Raw genomic sequence first — 10,779 nt, forward strand, 5'->3', positions numbered from 1 at the left:
TGTTTGTTGGTTGTTTAATGTTGCATTCAGCAATATTCCAGCTATATGGCGGCGGTCTGTAAATAGTTGAATCTGGACCAGACAGTCCAATGATCAATAGCATGAACGTAGATGTACGCAGCTGGGATACGATGACATGTGTCAACCACGTCAGCGAGTCTGACCACCTGATCCCGTTAGTTGCCTCTCACGACAAGCAACTGAGTTGCTGAAAACCAATTCTAACTTGTCTTCATTATGAAATTATGACGATCCTCCGTATACTTGCTTCTCCATGAGCGCCTTATTTTTCTGTGACGTCACAGTCGCCATGAGCTGTCTGAAGAGTTGAGCCTCGATCTGACGTGGATACGCATAATTACCATATCTGTGAGATAACAGCGTCTGAAATACAGGTATCACATGGGTGAGTGAGTGAGTATAGTTTTACACCGCTTCTAGCGATATTCAAGCAATATCACGACTGGGGCCACCAGAAATGGGCTTCACATATTGTACCCATGTGGGAAAACCCGGGCCTTTGGCGTGACTAACGAACGCATTAACCACTTGCCTATCCCACCGACCCATGCTAATTTGGTACAGAAGTAGTTAGCGATAGAAGGAAAAGAGAAGTAAAAAGTAAATAATGCATAATTGTAGCAAGTTTAAGAGATATTAACGACAATGTCTTTGAAATTTTCAACGACTCCAGTCTTCTTACAACTTAATAACATTATGTAACAAAATAATTTCAAATACCTGACAAAATGTGGGAAGTATTGATTTATGCAGCCTTTAAAGCAAACTTCCTCCATTGGAGGATCAGCATTTAAGAAAAACGCGCTGTACATCCGCAATGACATATAACAACCACATATAATTATTATAATGTTTAGTCTCCGAAAAATAGAATTGTTGTTAAAGACAATAAACTGCCTTTCCATTGTAAAATAAGTCCCACTGATGTGGCTGTATTTAGGACTTTTGTATAACAGTAAAGACTGGGCGGAACAGAATATAATTTGGTTGTAATAGTGCGAGACAGTCTACTCACTACAAAGTTGGGCCCTGTTGAGAGCTGCTGACAGAGTTCAATTTCCCGGAAGCACATGTCACTGGTCAGGTGATCATTGGCTATTCCTTGCCCAACCCCCCACCTCATGTCCACCAGTTGAAATTCGTATCCCTTCTTCTTACACATGGCCTTGAGGAGGGGGTAGCTTCTCTCCAGCAGGCAGTTCCTCTCCTGCGTCGTGTCTGATAAAACACATCTCAGTTGGTTTATTGTCAGTTTAATGTTTAAGACGTCGGAATTCGTACAGAGTTGCCTCCCTTAGGTTTGTGAGCAACCTATGAATACATGACACGTTTTATGGATAACAACCTCTTTTTATTCATTATACGGCGTTTTAGAGAGCTAATTCTTGCTCCCTCACTAGGTGAATGATGAAAGAGTAACAATTAGCTCTGAAACGTCGTATAAAGAAATCTTGCTCCTTCATCGGGTGGGTGATGAAGGCAAAAGGATTAGCTCTGAAACGTCGTATAAAATTACAAAAGAACTCAAAACGTGAAGGAGTAACAGTTTGCTCTGAAACCTATAAAGAATACAAAAGAACTTGTTATCCATTCTTGATCCTTTATCAGGTTAATGCTTAAGGAACGTAGTATAAAGAATACCCCTCCCCCCTGTCTGCCATACATTAATGTTCGACCAAATCCTAAATGCTTCTCAAGAACTAGAAAACTCTGGTCGAGAGATTTGAATGCTGCTTTCCATGTATGTTTCTGGGCTTATCAGCGTCTGCTAAAGTGTGAAGGACAAGCATCATGTCATTTGAAAATGTCTAGGACGAACATTAAGTCAAAATGTTAAAATCTGAAGGACAAGCATCAAGACAAAATGCTAAGATGTGCACAAGCATCAAGACAAAATGCTAAGATGTCTAGGACAAACATTTAGTCATCATGTTAAAACGTCTACGACAAGCATCATGCCACATTGAAATGTCTAGGACAAACATTAAGTCATCATGTTAAAACGTCTACGACAAGCATCATGCCACATTGAAATGTCTAGGACAAACATTAAGTCATCATGTTAAAACGTCTAGGACAAGCATCATGCCACATTGAAATGTCTAGGACAAACATTTAGTCATCATGTTAAAACGTCTACGACAAGCATCATGCCACATTGAAATGTCTAGGACAAACATTTAGTCATCATGTTAAAACGTCTACGACAAGCATCATGCCACATTGAAATGTCTAGGACAAACATTAAGTCATCATGTTAAAACGTCTACGACAAGCATCATGCCACATTGAAATGTCTAGGACAAACATTTAGTCATCATGTTAAAACGTCTACGACAAGCATCGTGCCACATTGAAATGTCTAGGACAAACATTAAGTCATCATGTTAAAACGTCTACGACAAGCATCGTGCCACATTGAAATGTCTAGGACAAACATTAAGTCATCATGTTAAAACGTCTACGACAAGCATCGTGCCACATTGAAATGTCTAGGACAAGCATTTAGTCATCATGTTAAAACGTCTACGACAAGCATCATGCGACATTGAAATGTCTAGGACAAACATTAAGTCATCATGTTAAAACGTCTACGACAAGCATCATGCCACATTGAAATGTCTAGGACAAACATTAAGTCATCATGTTAAAACGTCTACGACAAGCATCATGCCACATTGAAATGTCTAGGACAAACATTTAGTCATCATGTTAAAACGTCTACGACAAGCATCATGCCACATTGAAATGTCTAGGACAAACATTTAGTCATCATGTTAAAACGTCTACGACAAGCATCATGCCACATTGAAATGTCTAGGACAAACATTAAGTCATCATGTTAAAACGTCTACGACAAGCATCATGCCACATTGAAATGTCTAGGACAAACATTTAGTCATCATGTTAAAACGTCTAGGACAAGCATCATGCCACATTGAAATGTCTAGGACAAACATTTAGTCATCATGTTAAAACGTCTACGACAAGCATCATGCCACATTGAAATGTCTAGGACAAACATTAAGTCATCATGTTAAAACGTCTACGACAAGCATCATGCCACATTGAAATGTCTAGGACAAACACTAAGTCATCATGTTAAAACGTCTAGGACAAGCATCATGCCACATTGAAATGTCTAGGACAAACATTAAGTCATCATGTTAAAACGTCTACGACAAGCATCATGCCACATTGAAATGTCTAGGACAAACATTTAGTCATCATGTTAAAACGTCTACGACAAGCATCATGCGACATTGAAATGTCTAGGACAAACATTAAGTCATCATGTTAAAACGTCTACGACAAGCATCATGCCACATTGAAATGTCTAGGACAAACATTTAGTCATCATGTTAAAACGTCTACGACAAGCATCATGCCACATTGAAATGTCTAGGACAAACATTTAGTCATCATGTTAAAACGTCTACGACAAGCATCATGCCTCATTGAAATGTCTAGGACAAACATTTAGTCATCATGTTAAAACGTCTACGACAAGCATCATGCCACATTGAAATGTCTAGGACAAACATTAAGTCATCATGTTAAAACGTCTACGACAAGCATCATGCGACATTGAAATGTCTAGGACAAACATTTAGTCATCATGTTAAAACGTCTAGGACAAGCATCATGCGACATTGAAATGTCTAGGACAAACATTAAGTCATCATGTTAAAACGTCTACGACAAGCATCATGCGACATTGAAATGTCTAGGACAAACATTTAGTCATCATGTTAAAACGTCTACGACAAGCATCATGCCACATTGAAATGTCTAGGACAAACATTAAGTCATCATGTTAAAACGTCTACGACAAGCATCATGCCACATTGAAATGTCTAGGACAAACATTTAGTCATCATGTTAAAACGTCTAGGACAAGCATCATGCCACATTGAAATGTCTAGGACAAACATTTAGTCATCATGTTAAAACGTCTACGACAAGCATCATGCCACATTGAAATGTCTAGGACAAACATTAAGTCATCATGTTAAAACGTCTACGACAAGCATCATGCCACATTGAAATGTCTAGGACAAACATTAAGTCATCATGTTAAAACGTCTACGACAAGCATCATGCCACATTGAAATGTCTAGGACAAACATTTAGTCATCATGTTAAAACGTCTACGACAAGCATCATGTTGCCATCATGTTCAAAGTTGCTGTAAACCAACCTCATCATTCATTCATAATTCTCACTGTAGTGTTTTGGTCTTGGTTGGGACATTCTTTATCATACAGCTCTGATGATTACTTCAAGTACCATCCTTTAGCATATCTATGTATGACGCGACTCGCGCATCGATCCCCGGATCTAACATCCTTTAGCGAGACGTTTTATCTACTTCACCACCAAACTCAACCACAATCACCCACCTCCAAACACGCACGCACGCAAAGACGCACATGTTCACTCTCACACTCAGCTACTTAATACTCACCTGTGAATGTACTGCTGATGAAGATTCTTACTATCTTTGCTGTTTTTGGGCACGGAACGCTTGCATCCCCATAGAGCAGGCCTTGCTTTATATCGTCCATAGACACATTCCTCTCCTCGTGTTCCGTACCGCGCTCATCAGTCCTGTCGCCGATGTCGTTCCCGTTGTCTTTGTCTCTAGTTTCTATGGAAATATGATCCTTTTCGCCATGTTCATCTAATGATCTCTGCTCCCTAATGGTTTGAATACTCGCTCTGTTTGCGACTATATTCCCAGAACGTTCCAAAACCCCCGGGTCAATTTGACCTCGCTCTTGGATTTCGGACCGTGTGTTTTCCGAATGTTCCACGACATCGATCATTGCCTGTTTGGAAAGTTCTTCGTTTCGTACATCAGGCACGACATGTGGTTCTTGACTCTTATCCGAACAATCGTTCCCGTGAATCTCTTCCAGTCCGCGGATATCCGAATCATCTTCTGGACCACCATTAGTGCCTGTTGGACCCGCATCCGTTGGTGTTGTCGCCGTTGCCGATTTATCTTCGTTAGAAATCTCTTCACGGTGCTTCGTTTCTTCATTCGGAGTCTCTTCGCGGTGCTTCGTTTCTTCATTCGGAATCTCTTCGCGGTGCTTCGTTTCTTCATTCGGAATCTCTTCGCGGAGCTTCTTATCCTCACCAGCCGATGAATTTATTTCCGGGTTTCTCTCTTTCGGATCTCCCGTTCGGCTCACTGTGGCCTCGTGAGGTTGACTGCTGTCAATCGGAATCGGTGCCTGTGAGCGTATGGGTGTACGTAGTTTATCATGGTTATCCCCGCTGTTGAAAACCACAACCGGGATTTGAGACATGAGACAATATTTAATATTCGATTTCAGTTTTTGAGTATTTGGGTTCTAGGTTAATGAATTATTCATTTCGACTACGATCCTTACTTTGCAGCACACGAGCGCCTAGAGCGATATGTGCGATAAATAAAGTTAATATCCTATAATAAATAAAAATAATAAAACAAATATTCGTGCTGATGGGTTTCGGTAAAGTGGAAAATTCCTAAACTCTGCATCATTTCATGCCTTCATTGGTTGGTAAGGTGCGACAGCAGATCATACTAAAATCCTGGGTTCGAACCCCGCTCATTTCCGGTGTCCCCGCAATGATAATGGTCGAATATTGCTAATAGCGCATTTAACAAGCGCCAAGTTTATCTCAAAACGAAGAACGCATTTTTCAGTAAATGCTTTTGGAGTTGTCTTTTTCGTTTATGTACTTTGAAATAAATAATGTCGCTACAACATCATAACAAAATCGTATTTCCACTGGAACAAAATAACCCTCATCACTCCTCGCTACAAGTCATATTTTTGTGCACAATTTATGCTTGACATGTAGCAAAGGAAGGACAACAAGATGGGGTTTGAAAACCTTTAGATAGTTCTTTTTACAACATAAAATATCCGAGCAGCTAAAACAGTACCAGTGAATTTAGGTAAGGCGCTGCGAAATACACACCACAATGTTATCTCGGTATAACCACAAAGGATTTGAAAATAGTCATTGGTTGTTGAGAAAGTGGGAATCGAAACCAAAACAGCGAAAAGGGACACACATACGCACTCGCACACACATCGGTCATTTCGCGTTCCTGTTTTCTTGACATTTTACAACTGTTTCTTTCTATTGTGGACAACAACAACATATCGTGAGTTGTCTCCCTTCGCCACACAACAAGCTCGATTTCCGGAACAATATTATTAATGACAAAATGGTTTTATTTGCGGGCATTGATTAATCTTAATCAATACAGTGCAATATGTATGCGACAAGGCTGCTAAACGCCCATTGAACTGCATGACTCATTGAATAATTTACATTAATATAATATGTAACATACCTGCTCGAATGTGGTTGCCATGGATGTGACAATGCTTGGTCTGGCTGTGTTTTGCCACTTTGGCTGCTGCCACAACCCATGGTATTGAGGAGTCACACTATTTTACAAAGTTATGTCCAGTGTGTTATCTCTGGCTCTAGTATGCCTGTCACAGATTTGGCCGTCGATACTTCCGGGTTCATGTAATCCATGTTGTAGCGTCCATAGCAACAGCTGTCCATGGTCGCGTAAGCAATAACAATGACCCATGTCTCAGTGAACATGTCAGCTCTAGTGTATTTGAATACGTTGAGTTATGTCGCAAAGGATCTTTGTGGTGACGCTGACTGTCCGCGTGTCAACAAGTCAATATTCTCATCCAGCTGGGACTTATCCAGCACATGAGTGGGACTAAGGTTGTTATAACACTACAGACTCACTAGGAGTGAGTGAGTGAGTGAGTTGGGTTTTTCGGGGCTTTTAGCAATATTCCGGCAAGATCGAGGCAGTGGGCACCAGAAATGGGCTTATACATATTTTACCCATGTGGACAATAGAAGCCGGGTCTCCGGTGTGATGAACGAACGCTTTAACCACTAGGCTACGCCACCGTCCCCTCTTGTGTGCAAACAAACTGGTTCAATTTGAAAGTGGGTTGACAATCAGCAACCACACGACCCTTTCATTTCTTAAACTGTGTGAATTTGTAACGAAAAATGGCAAATTTAACGATTTTTTAAGTTATCATGAAACTCATCAAGGGATGAGTAAAACATGCGCTTTCCGAAGGTTTCGAAAGCTACATAAAAACCCCATAACGTGGACGTATTCACTGAATAAGAATGCTGAACACGAGCAAATGCAATTAACTTGTTGCCTACGATATCGGTAATTTAAGATATTTTCAAACGAAACTTAAGACAAAGTTACTTCCCAAGGAATATCAAAGTGAGACGTTTCACCATATGGCGATTCGAACCCTGGTCATTGGTTTAATGGGAGATGGGTTAGCCTAACTGCTAAAGCTTTCGCTCGTCGCGCGCGTTCTCGATTCTTCACTTGCGTCCAATGTGTGAAGCCTATTGCTGAACGCGTCGTAAAAGTACATTCAGACACTCACTAAGGGCGTGCAAACTATTGAGAAAAGGGTTGGTGGTAGATGGGAGTGTGTGTAGAAAGGGGTGGAGGTGGGAGTCGGCTAGCATGACTGAGTTTTCCATCTTTACATGGCACGAATGAATGAGTGGCCATCTGAGTTAGTTAAGTGAGGCGAGGTGAGGTGAGGTAAGTGACTGACCATATGCCCATTGTGTAAGTGAGTGAGTGAGTGAGTGAGTGAGTGAGTTTAGTTTCACCTCATTAAAGATCTGAGTGAGTGAGTTGGGGTTTAACAATATTCCAGAAACGTTACGTCGGGGGGACACTGGATATGGGCTTCACACATTGTACCCATTTGACTTGAACCCGGGTCAAGCGTGATGAGCGAGCGCTTTACCGCTATCCCATCGCCACACCCGAAATAAGCCCGCTCTTTCCGCAGGCGTTGGTTGCCGGGACTAATACGAAAACGACATCTCCACTAAAGTTGGAAAAGGGGGACTAAAAGGCAACAACCGCTAGGCAGGCCTGTTTTCACAACACCTTCACACATTCCTGCACTCTTCAGCCCTATCCTTACCTGGCAGGTCCAAAGATAAAAGTATTTAAAAGAAACCACATCTCATAACGACTTGAATGTTTGCGTGGTTCATGAATTATGCATCCCGTTTGTGACAAAAGAATCCTTATCTTCTCGTATCTAATTCAAAGAATGATGAATAATTCCAGCATTAAGTAGAAATCGTTATGATCTTGGGAGCTCGTCTCCAATGTCCCACACCACAGTATGACTGGGGAGTGAGTGAGTTTGGTTTTACGCGGCACTGTGTAAATAGTCGAGTCTGGACCAGACAATCTAGTGATCAATAATACGAACCGGGATCTACGCAACTGGGACACGGTGACATGTGTCAACCAAGTCAGCGAGCCTGACCCATTCATTCCGCAAGTCGCCTCTTGGGTAACATGGATCAGTTCTAACCCGGAGATTCACGGGTGGAGTGAGTGAGTGAGTGAGTGTAGTTTTAAGCCGAGTTTAGCAGTATTCCAACAGCAGCACAGCGGGGAACACCATAAATGGGATTCTTCCCGTGTAGGGAATCGAACCCGGTTGTAGGATAGAACACTTTAAACAACAGGATACCCCACTGCACAGTAGATGTTTGCAAGGACATTGTCAGTGCAAGACTAGTGTTTGTAGGGACATTGTTAGTGCAGTTCCAATGAGAACAAAGGGGCGGTGTCTATAGCGTGTCATTTCGCTGCACAGACGATTTGCTGGTTCGAATCCCATGGTCATGATTTTGTTTCTTGGTGTGTTCGCGCCATACCCGTAGTTTCAGGAACGTAGTCTGTGAACGTTTCTTTGGGCTCTCCATCTACATAAAATTCGGGCGGTCGCATAGTAGTGAACACATTCGCACTTCATGCCGGACACTCGGATGATGTTTCTGGAATTTTGCTGAAAGCGGCCTAAAACCCAACACACTTACTCACACATTCGTGAAAATCCTGCTTAGAACTGATCTTCAGTAACCTCTGCTTGTTGTAAGAGGCTACTAACAGCATAGCGTGGTCAGACCCGCTGACTTGGTTGACACGTCATCGTATCCCCATTGCTTAGTTCGACGCTCATGCTGTTGATCACTGGATTGTGCATTGAGACACGATTATTTACAGACCGCTGCCCTATAGTTGGTACATTGCTATATAACACTAAACTCACTCACTTAAATAATTTCAACAAATTCGTCTAAGGAATTTAGAATTCAATCAGAATATGGTAAACAGATAACACTAAATTTCATATCAGGATATCAGATATACTGGCGTTTCACGTACAATAAGCACACAATGCATATTTAAAGGTTAAGTTTAAGACTATACCACTGGCTCGCTCAAAAGTAACAACATATCAAACCGGTGAAAAATTTCACATACATTACTAATATATATATATACGTCGATTGTATAGCATGAGATGGTTAATAAATAATAGGATTTCTGTAATTCCGTACCATGTCATCCGGAGATCTCAAGACGATACCCCCATGGAGAGAGTCAAAGATGATATTGAGTTAGCCGAAATGTGATACAAGTATTTCTTGTATTTTTCATATGAACACATCTGATAACATTTATAACTACTTCAAAAACATTTTGCACGTTTATTGAATTATGCAAATGAAGCCGGCAATAAAGTCTCCATATTGCACCTAATCATTTGCTTACTTCTAAGTTGTTTAATTGCTGATCAGAAACCTACTAATCAATTGTAAATGAGAAATTACTAGTATTTACCGTCACATCGGCAATTTTTGAGCCATATCGTGACGAGTAATTGGACATTTACCGGTGTCTCGACTGATCAAATGCTTCATTGCAACCATCCTTGTTTAATTATATTCCTGTTTTAAGGCAATTACATGTTATTTAATACAAGCATTAAACTGTTTTTCCATAGTAGAAGATACGCACGTATGTTGTGCCCACTTAAGGGCACCCCACACGTATACTGAACATCAAACGAAACGCACGCTTCAAACAAAATGAAATCTCATGAAAGTAAGCGTATTTAAACACTTGATAAACACCGAGAGTTGCATTTCCTTTGATGTTCAGTATAGTTTACACTCAGTGAAAATGTTAATGTACAGAATCGCCACATCTTATGTCATCGATGCAGTACAAAACTTTAGCTGGATGTCGAACTGTAAAGTCTTAATTAAAGTTTATCACATTTTTCTTAACAAATCATACCACACATCTTGCGTTTGCAGGTACTATAGCTTATTCTGATGTTGTACGCTTAACGGTGTACTGCATCGGTACCCTCATAGCCCTGTTTCATTGCAAATTGTGTAGGCCAAAGGGGTAATTATATTACATCATATAATTATATGCTTTCTGAATCTGTAAAAAGTAGTAAATGCCTGCAAAAAATGCTTCAATTTAAGTAATACGATGTAGTTATGACACCGCGATATAGTTGCAATATGTTCGACGTTAAACAACAAACTGAAAGAAACTGAATTCATGATAGTATGATTATCCCGAGAAGCTGTATCAAATCCAATCAGCAGGAAACATGCATCTTCAACGTCTTGCATGCCTGTATCTTCACTGATTATATATTCCATAGCTCGTTAAATCTGGATATTATTTTACCTCAATAAATTGTCTAGATTACAGGCGTTGATAACAACGTCAGTAAATCCTGAATAATGGTAAGCACATTATGTATTTATACAAATGGTTTTCAAAGAAAATCATAGTTAAGTTCAGTACTGTTAGGGACAAAGTATATGTTACCAGAACAA

The 10,779-nt window shown here is 40.5% G+C and overlaps 1 protein-coding gene across 1 annotated transcript in view; it reads right to left on the reverse strand.

Moving 5' to 3' along the window:
• Positions 1–6,593, reverse strand: part of LOC137283450 (uncharacterized) — a 37,979-nt gene extending 31,386 nt beyond the window's left edge. The window contains exons 1-4 of the mRNA XM_067814952.1: positions 6,383–6,593; positions 4,490–5,307; positions 1,037–1,239; positions 269–384 (exon numbers count right to left, since the gene is read on the reverse strand). Coding sequence (XP_067671053.1) covers positions 269–384; positions 1,037–1,239; positions 4,490–5,307; positions 6,383–6,462 — 1,217 coding nt within the window. The 5' untranslated portion in view covers positions 6,463–6,593. The remainder of the gene's footprint in view (positions 1–268; positions 385–1,036; positions 1,240–4,489; positions 5,308–6,382) is intronic.
• Positions 6,594–10,779: the final 4,186 nt, after the last annotated feature.

The sequence above is a fragment of the Haliotis asinina genome, chromosome 1, assembly GCF_037392515.1.
Source record: "Haliotis asinina isolate JCU_RB_2024 chromosome 1, JCU_Hal_asi_v2, whole genome shotgun sequence".
In the NCBI taxonomy this organism is placed as follows: Eukaryota; Metazoa; Mollusca; class Gastropoda; order Lepetellida; family Haliotidae; genus Haliotis; species Haliotis asinina.